Source organism: Populus euphratica, unplaced genomic scaffold (genome assembly GCF_000495115.2).
Source record: "Populus euphratica unplaced genomic scaffold, PopEup_1.0 scaffold5.1, whole genome shotgun sequence".
NCBI classification, from domain to species: Eukaryota; Viridiplantae; Streptophyta; class Magnoliopsida; order Malpighiales; family Salicaceae; genus Populus; species Populus euphratica.
Window position 1 is genome coordinate 3,574,748 of NW_011499848.1, and position 16,122 is coordinate 3,590,869.

The 16,122-nt window shown below is 35.2% G+C and overlaps 2 protein-coding genes across 3 annotated transcripts; one reads left to right on the plus strand and one right to left on the minus strand.

The window, feature by feature from the left end:
* Window positions 1-218: 218 nt before the first annotated feature.
* LOC105116067 (protein serine/threonine kinase) lies at window positions 219-10,161 on the plus strand. Of its 2 annotated transcripts, none has more exons than XM_011013249.1 (16): window positions 219-489; window positions 596-696; window positions 1,026-3,176; window positions 3,398-3,722; window positions 3,810-4,025; window positions 4,148-4,220; window positions 4,313-4,518; window positions 4,607-4,666; window positions 5,106-5,314; window positions 5,449-5,560; window positions 5,679-6,200; window positions 6,675-6,982; window positions 7,077-7,320; window positions 7,390-7,463; window positions 9,308-9,446; window positions 9,890-10,161. In XM_011013249.1, the coding sequence occupies exons 1-16, from the start codon at window positions 355-357 to the stop codon at window positions 10,037-10,039; spliced, it is 5,025 nt and encodes a 1,674-aa protein (XP_011011551.1). In that variant the 5' UTR covers window positions 219-354; the 3' UTR covers window positions 10,040-10,161. The 2 variants fall into 2 exon arrangements, with proteins under 2 accessions (XP_011011551.1, XP_011011541.1); XM_011013239.1 differs by having other exon boundaries at window positions 222-489; window positions 3,395-3,722.
* Window positions 10,162-12,000: 1,839 nt separating this feature from the next.
* LOC105116059 (autophagy-related protein 8i) lies at window positions 12,001-14,065 on the minus strand. The gene is made up of 5 exons (XM_011013227.1): window positions 13,850-14,065; window positions 13,709-13,764; window positions 12,840-12,892; window positions 12,505-12,623; window positions 12,001-12,371 (listed from the first exon to the last, which is right to left on the minus strand). Exons 1-5 carry the CDS (start codon window positions 13,887-13,889, stop codon window positions 12,283-12,285), a joined length of 357 nt encoding a protein of 118 aa, XP_011011529.1. The 5' UTR covers window positions 13,890-14,065; the 3' UTR covers window positions 12,001-12,282.
* Window positions 14,066-16,122: the final 2,057 nt, after the last annotated feature.

Sequence of the window (16,122 nt, forward strand, 5' to 3'; positions counted from 1 at the left end):
AATATATCAAAAAAATAAAAAAAATTATTTATTTATTTCAAAATTTCTTAAAATTTTACATCCACCGCTGCAGTACGTGCTTCAAGAAAAAGAAAAAGAAAAAGAAAGTGAAAGGAATGAGGTCCAATTAGAAGGATATCAAAAGTCGAAGGACGTGAAAATCAATTAATCTTAGTTTCCTTAAACGACAGAGACTGGTTTAAACGACACGTACGAAGAAGGCAAAACCTGCAACAAACCGTGCTCTTCAGTCGGTAGTCGTTCATCTACCCATCAACTCAAACTCAGTGACTTGTACCTCACAGGCAAGAGCAACAAAAACCAAAATTTCAATCCAATAAAAAATGAAAAGAAATGGAGCAAGAAGAGCAACAATCTTGCTTCGAATGCCTTAAACGACGAATCAATTCCGATTTCTCAGACAAGCTAATCTTCTCTTATGCTCTCTCCGATTCTGCTTTCCCCTTCGCCTCCTCTGCCGTCGTGCAGGTACTTATCATCATCTTCTTCCTCTTCTTATTTTTAATTTTTTCTGGTTGACGTATTTAAATTAGCAGCATAATAATTGGTGTCGTCTGTGTTCGAAATGGAGCAGGTGTCAAATTCTAATGGAAATTCATCTACTTCGGCTCCGGCTTCTCAGTTTGTGCTGGTGCAGTTGCCGAGTCATAAACACAATTGCTTGACCGAATACGTGTAAGATCATTTTCTCACGACTTCAATTTTCCACTGATTATGATTCCTTCCGAGGCTTTAAGATAGGTTTATGCATGAGCTGCTTAATCTGCGAAGAGATTCGAATTCTCAAGTGAACAAGTGCTGTTGCCTAACTTGCCTTACCAATCTCGACGATGAACAACATAAATGAGATTTCTAGCATAACCGCATGGTTTTTAATTTCTCAAATCATGACTTTATTTATTTATTTAGTCCAAAGGGCATCATCATAAACTATGCAACATACGAGTGTGAAGCATTTGCACAAAATAAACTAATCTCAAATGAATTTTTGTTCTCATTGGCAGTAATGAGTGTGTTCTGCAAGATAATGAAGAAAGCGATGGTCATGTGATTGGTGATAACCAAGATCAGGCAAAGGTCAATGGTCTGACTGCTGGGCCAGCTACATCAGATTCTTCATTAGATCAATCTCTGTGTTTACAAAACGGTGACAAGATAGCCAATGTAAATCATTCAGGGTTTGGAAGTTCTACTTGTGCCCACTCTAGTAGGTTTGCATGTGTCCGAACAATACCTGCATTGGTCCCAACTGCGAATATTGGTATTTCTTCCTATTCCAACTTCCAAAAGATTGCTTCTGACTTCTTGTCTGGGTCTCTGGAAGATCATGTATTGCGCTCCCTCAGTCTACTTATTGAAGGAAAAGCTTCAGGGAGAGACGGTGTGAATTTTCTTCGATTAATTGGGCTACCTTCATTTGAGGAGAGTGGGATTCCAGGTTGCTTGAGGCATCCAAACATAGTTCCTGTTCTTGGCTTGCTCAAAACATCCGAGCATGTCAATTTGGTGCTTCCTAAAACTCCATGTACCTTAGAAGGCATTCTGCATTACTGCCCCAAAGCCTTAAAGTCTGAGTGGCATATAAGGTTTCTGGCATATCAGCTGCTGTCTGCACTAGTTTATTTACATGGTTTAGGGGTTTCCCATGGTAACATACACCCATCCAATGTAATGCTAACTAATTCGTGCTGGTCTTGGCTTCGTATCTATGATAAGCCTATATCAGGATTGAATGCAAGTTCAAGAAAAGGTGAATCTGATACTCCTTCTGCCTCTGCAAGATTATGCTGCTGCACTGACAGCTGTTTTTCTCAAGTCCTCTATGCGGATTTGAAGCTTTCACCTTCTGTAGAGTGGCATTCACAATTTGATCAGTGGTGGAAGGGAGAGCTGAGTAATTTTGAGTATCTGCTCGTCCTAAATAGATTAGCTGGGAGAAGGTGGGGAGATCACACATTCCATACAGTAATGCCATGGGTTGTAGATTTCAGTACAAAACCAGATGAAAATTCTGATTCAGGGTGGCGGGACTTGAGCAAAAGCAAGTGGCGACTGGCAAAAGGTGATGAACAGTTGGACTTTACCTTTTCAACATCTGAAATTCCACATCATGTATCAGATGAATGCCTCTCCGAATTAGCTGTCTGCAGTTACAAAGCTAGGAGGTTACCCCTGAGTGTTCTGCGTCTGGCTGTTCGTTCAGTGTATGAACCTAATGAATATCCTTCTAATATGCAAAGACTGTACCAATGGACACCTGACGAGTGCATCCCAGAGTTCTACTGTGATCCTCAAATTTTTTATTCTCTACACTCTGGCATGACTGATCTGGCAGTACCTTCCTGGGCAGGCAGTCCAGAGGAGTTCATCAAACTGCACCGAGATGCTTTAGAAAGCGAGCGGGTCTCATACCAAATCCATCACTGGATTGATATAACCTTTGGCTATAAAATGTCAGGGCAGGCTGCTGTTTCTGCCAAGAATGTTATGCTGCCTTCATCAGATACTGCAATGCCAAGGTCAGTGGGACGCCGCCAACTTTTTACACGACCACACCCTGTGCGCCGGGTTGTTGCCAGGAAGAAAAATGATAGTGCCAATACTTCTATGAATCATAGCCAATTAAATGTCGCAGAGAATGATACACCTCTCCTTTCTGAAACTGTTCATTTGCAACAATTAGAAGAAGTAACTGCATTTTCTGAGCATGCTGGGTATTTGAGTCCCTGCTATTATTACAATCCAGAAAACATTACAAAGAATGTGCCTTCTGTTAAAGACTCAGCAAGGGAGACATTTGAGAAAAGCATATGCAAACCACTTGAAATGAGCAGAAACCACGGGGTGCCATGTAATATTAATTTAAGCTATCTTCTTGAGCATATGGAGGTGGAGGGTGAAGGTTCCTTGGGATATCAAGAATTATTGCTATGGAGGCAGAAATCATCTTGTTCAAGGGCCCTTTCAGAAGATTTTGCGAAGGACATATTTTCTGTTGGTTGTGTCTTAGCTGAACTGTACTTGAAGAGGCCCCTTTTCAATTCAACTTCTTTAGCTTCATACATTCAAAGTGATATTTCACCTGGATCAATGCAAGAACTTCCTCCTCACACTAAAGTACTTGTTGAAGCCTGTATCCAGAAGGATTGGGCAAGGTATTGGTTTTTACCTTTATATATGTACTAGGTTTTGTTTTTCTTAAGATAATGAAATAACATGGTTGGGAATTTTGCTCTTCTCATCCAATGTTTTAAATGATTTTGTTTTACTTATTTATCTTATTCATATGCACATGGGTCTACTTTTGCATGTGTTTGTGGCAGTGTGCATGCATCTGAGCTATATCTCTTCCTTTATCTCTCTTAATGATCAGGAGGCCATCTGCCAAAAGCATTCTAGAATCTCCATATTTTCCTGCAACAGTGAAGTCAGCCTACTTGTTTATTGCACCACTTCAGCTTCTAGCAAATGATGGATCCCGTCTTCAATACGCTGCAAATTTTGCAAAACAAGGAGCATTGAAAGCAATGGGGACTCTTGCTGCTGAAATGTGTGCACCTTATTGTTTACCTCTTGTAGTCAGTCCTCTGTCTGATATTGAAGCTGAATGGGCTTATGTTCTGCTGAAAGAATTCTTAAAATGTTTGACACCAAAGGCAGCAAAGGGCTTGATCTTGCCAGCTATCCAGAAGATTCTGCAGGCTAGTAATCAACTTTGTTATTACACATCTCATTTGTGTGCGGAATTTTCGTTTCTTCCTTTGTACTTATTTAAATATTTTGTTCAGACTGCAGGTTATTCACATTTGAAGGTATCTCTTCTCCAAGGTTCATTTGTGCAAGAGATATGGAACTTCATCGGTAAACAAGCATATTTGGAGACAGTACATCCTTTAGTTATTGCGAATTTGTGTATTGCTCCTCACAGGAGTTCAGCTGCCGTTGCCTCTGTGCTACTGATTGGCACAAGCGAAGAACTCGGTGTACCTATCACAGTTAACCAGGTTCATTATATGTAGAGTTTTGGCCTTTGTAAATGGTGGTAGAAGAAATAAATTCATACGCCCAAATCTACTTGGATATGCATTTTTTTTCCTTGTGGCTATAAGACTGTCTTTTGTTGCAGACGATCTTGCCTTTGATATACTGCTTCGGAAAAGGACTCTGCCCTGATGGAATTGATGTGCTGGTTAGACTTGGTATTCTCAATTCTTTGGTTTATGGGACTATTGTCCTCTCTGGAATTTGCACATTCAGCTTACTAAGATACCTTTATGCTTTGATGTTTCAGGTGGTCTTTTTGGAGAAACCTTTATTATCAGGCAGCTGTTGCCATTGCTTAAACAAGTTGCCCGTTCTTGTGTCGATGTTTCAAATACCACTAAACCTGAGCCCGTTCAGAGCTGGAGTGCTTTAGCTCTTGTAGACTGTCTAACAACATTAGATGGTCTAGCTGCTCTTTTGCCAGGGGAGGTGGTTGTAAAGGAGCTGGTTGAAGTATGGATGTCATTTGCAGCTCTCATCAAACTTGTTCTCTTCACAATGAAGACTTAACAATCTTAACGTTGCATCTTTGATCATGCAGGATAGAAGTTTACATGTTATGGTTCTTACACAGACCAACTTGGAAATTTCAGTGCTTCAGGTGGTCCAAAATTCAAAGTTGTTTTCTTCATGATGCAGTTGCTCTTGATTTAATTTTTTTTTCTTGAAGGCTTTTGTAGCTTATTGATTCCGTATCTCAAACGTGATTCATATGAACCATAATTATTTTTCATGCATCAATGTTTGAAGCACAACTTCTACCTGTTCAACGCTTGCTTATTTCACTCTAGCATTTCTTGTTAGCGAGATGCTTATTAGGCACTTGAAAAGTGCACTCTTTGATGCTTTGAGCTGGAGAGCTGTCTTGATTATATTTGTTTATCATCCAACTGTCATTCAGTTAGCTATTCTGAAGTTCCCTGCCCTCATTTATATGAAGTTGATTATCTTAATGTGCCATGACTTTTATTCCCACTTTTTGTTGACCCTAATTGTATTTCTGTGTCTCTAACAAGTAAAGTGACCTCTCTGTTGGCTAGGTTGCTGCTACTACTTTGTTAGCAGCTTGTCAGAGAATTGGACCAGATTTAACAGCATTGCATGTTCTGCCACAACTTAAAGAGTTATTCGATGAGCTTGCTTTCTCACAGGAAGCAGTGACTGGCTCTGGGTCTTTTGGCCTAAACTTGAAAATTTCCAAATCGAAAGTAGATGGGGAGGTTCAAATTGGAAGCCGTATAGATCTTGTGTGAGTGTCAGTCATACTTATTATTACTTTTCCAATAAACCTATTTGGCTTGGAATACACCTTGCACTGATAGCTGATTTGTTTTATTCATGCTTGTCTCGATCTTTAATATGGCTCTGCTTGTACTTATTCAGGTTGCTTTTGTATCCTTCTTTTGCATCTCTTCTTGGGATTGAGAAACTTCGCAAATGTTGTGCCACATGGTTGCTTCTTGAGCAATATCTCCTACGGTATCATAATTGGAAGGTATGCAGCCATCATGCTCTTACTGCTAACATGAAACTTTAGTATGAAAATCTGTGTGACATGCATTTGCATTCATGAGCTCTTTGCATATCATATTTCTGAACCTGTTATGATTCAGTGGGAATATACAGGGGAATCACCTCGAAGTGGAGCGGAAAATACAACTCCTAATAGATCTTCTTTGAACAAGGGTTCAACATCTGATTATAACCCTGCCAAGCTGTTACTTAATGGGGTTGGGTGGTCAATTCCACAATCACAAGGGATTAAAGGTGCAAAAAACCTGATGCCTCAAAAACGATTTGATGACATTCATCAAAGGCCAGTCGAAAGCCATGCTGCAACTTCAACCCTTTTGAAGTCAGAACCCTGGTTTTGGTTCCCCAGTCCAGCTGCTAGTTGGGATGGTCCTGATTTCCTTGGCCGTGTTGGGAGTTTGAAAGAGGAATTACCATGGAAAATTAGAGCATCTATTATATATTCAATCCGAGCTCATCATGGAGCCTTAAGATCCCTTTCTGTTAGCCAAGATGAGTGTACGGTTTTCACAGCAGGAACTGGTCCAGGGTTCAAAGGAACTGTTCAGAAGTGGGAGCTCTCAAGAATAAATTGTGTTTCTGGCTATTATGGTCATGAAGAGGTTTGTATCTTCTATTGTCTCATACATAAGCTGTTGCCTTCTGTGTTGTAAACTAAGCAATCTTTAACTAAAAAAAAGTATGTTAACATGCAAACTTGCACATACATAAACGCTGGTACTTGAATACTCAATGGGAATGCAGTCACGGTAGTTTTCTGCATGCTCCTATTATCAGGGGAAAGTAACAAAGAAGATATTTGTTTGTTCTTCTCTCTGTACCTTTTAATTTAAGATTGTCATGTTCCTTATGGAGTGAGGATGGTATTGCACGTATTGGTTTATAAACATAAGAACTAATACCAATGGCTCTGGTATTTTCTAAAACCTGAGGCTGTAACTTTAGTTTCTAATGTTCCAAAGTTGCTCCTAATTCTTGTCAATTATCAGCTTTGCATTGATGTTTGCCACACCTTAAGCTCTTTTTTTTATGTGGCATGGTTGTTTCCTATAGCTAATTGGTTATGATACCCTTAGGTTGTGAACGACATTTGTGTATTATCATCGAGTGGAAGAATTGCATCTTCTGATGGAACCATTCATGTTTGGAATAGTAGAACAGGAAAAGTGGTATCAGTTTTTTCTGAACCATCTGTTTATTCTGCACATATTTCAAGTCCATCATCTCAATCAAAGACAAATGATCACCATTCGAACATGCTGAACTCTAATACACTATCAAGTGGATTATTGACTAGTGCATTTGATGGAAGCTTATACACTTGCATGCATTATTTGGAATCTCTTGAAAGGCTTGTGGTTGGCACTGGAAATGGTTCCCTCAGGTGAATTTTCTTTGTGATTCCATCTTGAGTTGATGCGGAGAACAGTCTTATTATGATGCAGTTAATAGTTTAAAAAGTTTACTCAACTGCACAGGTTTATTGATGTTTCCCAAGGTCGAAAACTTCATCTTTGGAGGGGTGAATCTGCTGAATTTTCTTTTCCTTCTCTTGTCTCTGCCATATGCTCATGTGGATTTGACAAAACGCCAGCAGATGGAGCTTTTGCTCAACCTTCTTGGGTTGCAGCTGGGCTAAGTTCTGGTCATTGCAGGTTATTCGATTTGAGAAGTGGAAATGTTATTGCCTCTTGGAGGGCTCATGATGGATATGTGACTAAGGTATGATTAAATTGCCGAAGAAAGATATTTAATTTGAAGTGGTATTCTTCTTACTTTCCATGCATGCAGTTGGCTGCACCGGAGGACCATTTGCTTGTTTCCAGTTCTCTTGACAGGACCTTGCGAGTTTGGGACCTGAGAAGGTAGTGTCAGATTTTCTTATTTACATCTTTTGAGTGCTTTTAAATCCCTTACTGGCATATTGCATCTATTATGTAATCTATGGAGCTTAATTTTGTTTTAAATTAACAAGAACCTAAAGCCCGTGGGAGAAGTACTTAGAAATGCCTTTATTCAATATGGATTGGATCAGTGAAATTACTTTTTTTTCCTTGTAAAAAAAATGGAATTTTCTATTAGGGGTACTGTGGTCTATTCAAATGGTTCATTGGTCATTATAGAATTGATCGGGGTAGCTCGGTCTTTTCATATTTTTTCATAGTATAATTATTTAATTCCTCTCAAAAGCAAAAGATTATTTAACTCGGATTTGGGAGCTTTTTCAAAACAACACAGTTAAATGATTTTATTGCCTTTAAAATGAATTTTTTTTTGGCTTGCTCCAGCAGCTCATGCATCAGCTTATGGTGGCCAAAAACAGATTCCTTGGTCTTTTTGGAATCGCCATGGCAAGGCCTACCTCCCTAGGCAAACGTGTGGTGTAATTCTCTCTAATTGGGTGCCAGTTGACTTTTCTTCATTTTGCCCCTTCTTTTCTCTCTCCTTAATTTTCATGTCCAACCTTCGAAAAATTCAAGGCAACCCTTGAATTTGTTTTTCTTTCAGAATTCGTTCTTGTTCTTTCAATTGATATTTTATTTGAATTAATTTATAGAATTGAAATTTTTATCTGTCAGATGTGATTTACATTTCTTTGATTGCTATGTATTTTCTTTGAGATCATTTTCAAAATTTATTTTTTTATGATTCCATCCATTTTTTATTGATTTTTTTATGTTTGCAAATTTTTTAAATTGATTTTTTTTTTCATTTTCATTCTTCAATATTAAATTGAGCTTTTTGATTGAGCTCATGTATAGGATTTAATTGGTTGTGAATTTAAAATATTAACTTAAGTTTGGAGATTCGTCTGAGTTTATTTTTATTTTAAAGCTCATGTTTTTTTAGTTTCATCATTAATTTAATTGGTAATTGAGTTCTGTTATTTTTTTTAATTTACTTTCTATAGAAACTTTCACTAATTTTGAAAATGACAAGCATTATCTTAGGCCTTTCATTTGTTGTTCTTTTGTTAAATTTAGCTTTTTGCAAAAGAAATTTTAGTTTCGAATTAAATTAAATCAATTGCTTAAATATAAGCATGATATGCTCACTTTATGATATTTTTGTTGGCTTAAATATGGCTGTTTTGGTTTTTTTTTTAATTGAATGATTTTTTCATTTTCAGCCTTTAATATTTGGTTGATTAGAATTGGGATTTATATTTTGTTTTGACTTGGGTTTTCATGGGGGTTAACCATGGTTTACCTGAGTCGAGCTAATGTATTGTTGTCTCAATATTTTTTTTTTTAAATGTTGTTCAATATGTCAATGACTCAATATTTTTAGTATGCATCAAATTTTTTACTTTCTAACATCTTTATAATTTTTTTCAAGGTTAGAAAAAAAATATTTAACACGCGGAGCAGCGCGGGCTAATAATCTAGTGAATTCTATAACAATACAAATGCCACTACTAAATTGATGAAACTTTTACAGTGTCTGCTAGGTTTTAAGTATGCAAGTCTTTTTTTTTTCCTTGCCAATTAGTTCTTAATGAGTCCTGTCCCTAGATCAATGTTAGAACTTTCATTCTCACTTATCTTTATGCTAGTCTTACAAATCTGAAATATTTTCCTTTACATTACCGTATTCTGATAAATTTCTTTGAAAACATGATGGTCCATTCTGACTTGTTTCTGTCATGTCATTTTGTGTTTTCAAATTCTATTTTCCAATTTAATGGACTTTTTAATTTTTCTTGCAGGAATTGGCCTCCACCACAGCCTTCTGTTTTAAGAGGTCATACAGATGGTGTATCTGGTTTCTCAGTTTGGGGTCAAGACATTATTTCCATTTCCAGAAACAAGATCGGGCTCTCCACCTTATCTAGATCTACAGAAGAAGTACGTTAACAGCCTTATAATTCAAACGATTCTTGTTTAAGCACATAACTTGCATCAAATGTATGAATTTATTTTCATATTGTTTGTACTGATTAATGCCAAGCCTAATCGTAAAAACAAGATGAAAATATATGCTCTCACCTCATTGAAAAACGTGATGGAACTATCAGGCTTTCTGAGTGATTTAATTTTTAATCATTGAAACAGAATTGGTAAAAGCAGCCAAATAGACTAGTGCCATATGATTGATTTGTTCTGATATTTATAGTAGTAATAGTTAATTTGTTTTGATGATTTCTTAAAAGCCGCCAATAGACAAGTGCTTCTGATAATTAACCAAGAATTGCCCAGCTCTTTATCAGATGCACTTTATCAACTGTCGTCAATGCATTCATTGCTCTCTCTTTCTCTCTAAGATGTTTTCAATGAATTCCATTTGGCAGGATGGGCAGCAGCGGATCACACCTCAGAAACTATACGCGGCAGATAATGGAACAAAAAACGTCTCAGTATTATCGAGCATAAGTATTCTTCCTTTCTCACGATTATTTGTAGTTGGATCTGAAGATGGTTATTTGAGAATATGTTGTTAGTTGTGCCTGCTGATAAACCCAACTTGTTCTTTTTTATACTGAATGGTTTTGGTAATATTTTTATTAATACTTTGTAAATAATGATTAAATTTGTAATCTTTGATTCGTTTTCTATGGTCCGAGATGGCTTCTGGTTGCATGAAAATAACAAAACAAATCAGGCTCATTAACCAATTTACACTAATCAATGGGAAATGCTACATGCTTCTCTGTCAAAAAAAACCTAGGCAGATATGCACATGATGAATCTATCACATTTGTTGAACAGGAAACGGTACTTGTAATTTCCCACAGCTTGTGAGATATATAAATTGGCTAGTTCCGAGGCCACCAGCTGCTCTTCATTAATTTTGAAGATTTATTGTCAGGACATAGTGTGGTATTTTTTTCATGAACATGCAAGAAGATAAAAAAATATTAGGGCGTTGTGTTACAAGTTTTAGGGAGTGTTTGGGTAAACTATGTTTTTAAAAATTTTGATTTTTTTTAGCTTAAAATAATTTTTTTTATGTTTTTATATCGTTTCGAGGTGTTGATGTTAAATAAATTTTTAAAAATAAAAAAAATTATCGTGTTGATGTTAAATAACTTTTCAAAAATAAAAAAAATTATTTTTATATATTTATAAGTAAAAAATACTTTAAAACATCACTGTTATTACAATTTTAAATATGTTTTTTAAAAAATATATTTGGAAGTAGGTTAAAATTACTTTTAAAAATATTTTTATTTAAAAATATATTAAAATAATATTTTTTAATTTTTAAAAATTATTTTTTATACTAGCATGTTAAAATAATTTAAAAGTATTAAAACAAAGGTATATAGTCAGCATGTGTAGTTTAGCATTTGAAGTTCGACCATATCGTCACAATCCGACAAATACCTAGGCTGAAAGTGCTTTGATGCTCTCAATTTGATTGAGCTGCTCTGTAGACTGTAGCAACTATTTTTTAATTATATTTATTTTTGTATTTTAAAAATATTTTTTAAAAAAATTTAAATTTTATTTTTTAAAATTAACTTTTTTTCAATATTGTTATATTGTTTTGCTATGTTAATATTAAAAATATTTTTTATTTTTCAATTATGTTTGTTTTTGTATTTTAAAAATGTTTTTGGAAAAAAATAATTTTTTTTTTTATTTTTTAATTGTTTTGCTTGTTAATATTATCAGATTCATCTTTTCTGATATCAGTTAGCCTGGTGCAGTGCCTGAGTGCAGCATCCATTATATCACGAGGTTGAATGTGAGAACTTCTATTTACTTTAAATTCTTAAGATTCATCTATGTTTTTCCTAGTTATTGATGTGTATGTTCTAAGCAAGTAATAATATGCATATTTAAATGAAAAGGAAGAAGAGTGATTTCACAGGCATGCAAAGCATATTCTAGTCGAATGCCATGGATTTCAGTTTGACGTTTTCCTGAATCTAAGATGCAATGATTCCCCCAGGTAGGTACTGGCGTGCGCATATTGTTGTGTTTAAGTCTGGCAAGATTGTCAGTTTGCAAGGAAATAGTACATGCGCATTCTGCAGACATATTTTAGAGAATCGATTCTGTTTCCAGTTTCAAAAGTAATGCTTATTCATGCAAAGGGTAGTATATCCTCCAACCACTAGAAGTTTTGAATAACTACTTTCTCTTAAATCATTCAAATAGGGAAAGAACATTTTTGTTTTTCCCGTGTCCTGCACATCTTTAAGTGGATTTTGTTGCCGTGAATGATATTGTCACCGTCATGCCAGATGTTGTCAGCGACATCACTCCCCCTCCTGGTATCCCCTCTTTCCTCCCTCCACCTCTCATCGCTCAGCATTGTGTTCTATGACCTGACCTTTTCTCTGCTGATGTGCATTATCATACAAACCCATTCGGGTACATCCCTATTCTCTTGTTTAGGAAAACATGTTTGGATTAAAATAGCGAACATTATTAATTATTCTCTCCACAAGCAAGCAAAAACTGAGGACATGGCGGTGTTTATATTAATACAGTTGCCAGACAAATCGTCAAGTATAAGATTACATTGGCCACGGTAATTGCCAGTCAATCCATTCGGCTATAGAAGTGAAAAGAAGGTTTAATGTACTTTACAGAATGTCATAATTTACAGAAGGAATCACGTGAACACTTATTTGCATGAGTTTGGCGTTGAGCCTCACAAGTATGTCCACACAGAATTATTTGATACTTACAAAGACAGAAATCAACTATTCAGGGGAAAGGAAGGTACAGCTTAGCCAAATGTTTTCTCGCTGCTATAGCACATATACAGAAAGCCATCATCATCCTTGTAAGATTCATAGATTGAATCCATTTGACTTGCTGTAAATAAATAAATAGCACGAGTTAGCAGGTTGCTGGACTTGCTGTAAATAAATAGCACGAGTTAGCAGGTTGCTATAAGAAAGCTGTGTATAAGCTACAAAATCGAGGTGAATCAGGTGTCCAATTTTACCTGTTTGAGGCAATGTGTTCTTCACAAATACGAACAGAGCCTTTCCAGGAGTCAACTCTAGCCTACTACTTAAAATGTGGATGAATTGCCCGATGGTCATGTCTCGGGGAACCAAGAATCTGGAAAAGAGAGAAGGATAATGATTGGAATCTTACAGATTATGCTGTCTAGAAATTTGGTTATGAATTTAAGAAATCTATACGTCAAATAGGGCCATCCGGATATATTAATGCAAGATTAACATGGCGGTGGCGGGTTAAATTGTTTTTGTTTCAGATTAACAGCTGAAATTTTGTCGTTGTATAATACAAAGGGAATCAGAGAGATAGACATACTTTCTCTTTTCCATTGCCGGCAGGTCCGTCCTCGAATATCTTTCAATAATAACCTTAAGAAAATCGAAGAAAAACCGATGAGCTCGATTGGGTGAAGAGAACAAAAAAAAAAAAAAACCTTTTATTGCAAATTAAATGACATCGATGAAGTCAAATTTAGCTTAGCTTTCTCAGGAATCAAGCTTTGGCTTAGTTTGCAAGGTTACGTAACTTACAAAAGGTACATCATTCTAAATACAATTCCAAAATTACTTCTTTTTGTCCTAGTCAACCAAGACCAACAATATTCGATAACAATGACTGGATTCCTTTAACAAATGCCTTGCATCAACTAGTAAACATTTTCTCCAAGAAAACATATAGGATGATTTTGATTGCCACGAGAGAGCAACCACCTTAGCTATTAAAAATTCATCATCATTATTTTTTTTTTAAATAATCATCGTTATTGAAGCTTTAACACTTGAAATGGCAAATCACAATACAAAAAGAACATACAGGAAACATCTGTATATTCAGAAAACTTGCACATCCAAATCACGAGGAGGAATTTCCACCTATTTTGGGATTTTCAGATTTATTTTAGAATTCCAACCGTATAATCTTTTCTTTCTTAGGTAGGGGCTAGCTTTCATTCACCGAGCCCTCCTAGATCAGGTATATGGCTGCGCATTCTATATGTCAAATAAGACAGAGACCCCGGAAAGCACCCAGATTAGAAAAGAAAAAGGACAGAGCGCAAAAATCTCAAGAATAAAAATTGTGCTTGCAGAAAGAAAACCAGAGAAGCAATCGCATGATAAATCAATCAAATCAGCTCAAAATAAAAGAAATACAGAACAATAAGAGAGACATGAGAGAGAACTTACAGGAACTCGATCTGGGTACTTGACAATAATATTCTTTGATTCTCCAAGTCTCTCATCTATGAACCATAGACACCCGCAAGTCAATATCAACCAATAAGAAACCATCAGAATATATATGAACTATGAGGGGAAAGAACCAACCAAATGTGAATTCATTCTTGAAAGACGTGGCCTTTCCCATGGATTTGATGCAAATAATGATTTTCTTCTAGAGTTTTTGTGTCGGTGATGAGACAATTTGGAGGAAATGATTATAGCAATTAGCAGGAATGAGGAGGAGGCGTTGGAATTATTGTTTAAAAGACAGCCAGAAATAGATTAGCCAGTCGTGTCAAGTTATGCGCTGTTGCTTGCCAAAAGACACGTAGGTTGTCAGCGTCATCGATCAACGAAGGGCACGACAAGGCAACTACAACTGCTTGTAGTATTGTCGTTTCTTGAACGGTGGGGATGGGCAGGCCTTCATAAACTGGGTCTAAATCAGGCCCAATCAATAACGTCTGTATGGGCCTGCACTTTTTCCCCTGTTGAAATGACATGGTGTCTGCCAAAGCCGGTTGTTTTCTTAAAAGAGTATATTTTTTATTTTAATTTTTTTTAATATATTTTTAGATTATTTTTACGTGATATTAAGATTTTATTTTAAAAATAAAAATAAAATACTATTTAACTAGATGTTAAATGCATCATTCTTATATTATTATTTAAGATTGTATTTTAAAATAAAAATCATCATTTATGATTTTATTTCAAAAAAATAAATTATTAGTATATTGTTTTATACATAAATAAAATAGTTTGGATATGAATCACTCAGGTAAAACCCAAATAAAAAGTCTATTTTGATAAATAAAAACTAACTTCATAGAAAAACTGCCGTTTAAATAAGAAGAAGATATAACAGTGGAAGAGCACAATCTGAATGCTGAGAGAACACAAAGGGAAACAAGTGTGGATTTAAAAAAAAAAAAAATTTCTTCGACAGGATTAATATTAAACATGGTATGAGCTTGTCACGTTCGAAGTTCAATCTATCAACGACAAGAATGCTTCTCTGTACAGGGATTTGCAGAGCGCGTGGTGAGAAAATTGAACTGGCAATAGGCACGCCTACGCGTTGTAATTTATATATTATTTTATATTCTTTGAATTGGATGTCAATTATAGTTTTTTTTTTCCCCTGGGGTTGGTGGATCGAGGGGCGGGGGGTTGGTGAGGGACTGAGAGTATCATCCAAATTCAATTTCATGCGCAGTTTGTTTTTGTTTAAAAAATGTTTTTTAAATAAATTTTTTAATTTTTTTCTTTGTTATAAATTAATATTTTTTAATATTTTAGTATATTAATATTAAAATAATTTTTAAAAAAATAAAAAATATTTTAAAATATTTTAAAATAAAAAATACTTTTAAAAAATAAGTATCTTAACTCACCAACCGAGGAGAGGAAAACTAGTGTCCACTTCCCAGACAATAATAGAAAAACCATATTTATACTGACAAGTGGCCTTGTATATAATACAAAATTCTGAACATTGCTGCTATCGTTTTATAGCGAAAGATTTTGAGATTTTTTTTCTTTTTAATTTTTAATTTTTTGTATTTTCAGACTCTTAATTTTCGGGGTGGTGGATCCGCACCAAATGCTGACCCTTAATTTGTTTTGTTACGAGTTTCAAAGAAGCTGAAGTCTTCTCGTAGAGCCCCGTCATCGTCCAAGAAATATCGAAAAGGATTAATTAATCGAGGAGGGGAAATCATAGCTCTCCGCCTCACATGTTACTGTTCATTGTACCAGTAACAGTAACATTTTTATTTTTAGTTGTGCTTTTTATAATATTTTTCTTATTTCATCTATTCAAAATTAATTTCATTGCAAAATATACTTTATTGTTTTTTTTCCCTATATAAGCTATTTTAATCTAAAAAAATATTAAATTATATAAAAAATATTTTTTAATGATTTTAATAATATGGTATTAAAATAAAATAATTAAAAAACATTTTTAAGATGTATAATAAACTAAAATATAAAAATATTATTTTAATATTTTTAAAATATAAAGAGGAACACAACGACAAACACTGGTGACTGCAAAGTGGGCTTGGCAGTCAGGATACAAGCATAACAGCCCAAGTCATGGGTTATTAAAATAAATAATAAAAAAACAAAAGTCCAAGTGATGGTCCACTCATCGACGACGCGTCCTGTTTTTGTTTTTTTTTGTCCCTCGACAGTTATTACCAGCTATAATCTCCAGCGTGCTTAAAAATCAGATCGTGCAATCTTACCTGCCAACATTTAGTAAAACAAGTCCTTGTTTTTTTATTTACAGCCAAATTAAATCTTTTATTTTCAGATAACCAATAATTAAGTCCATTTTCATACCTAGGCAGGATTTGTTTTTGTGTTCC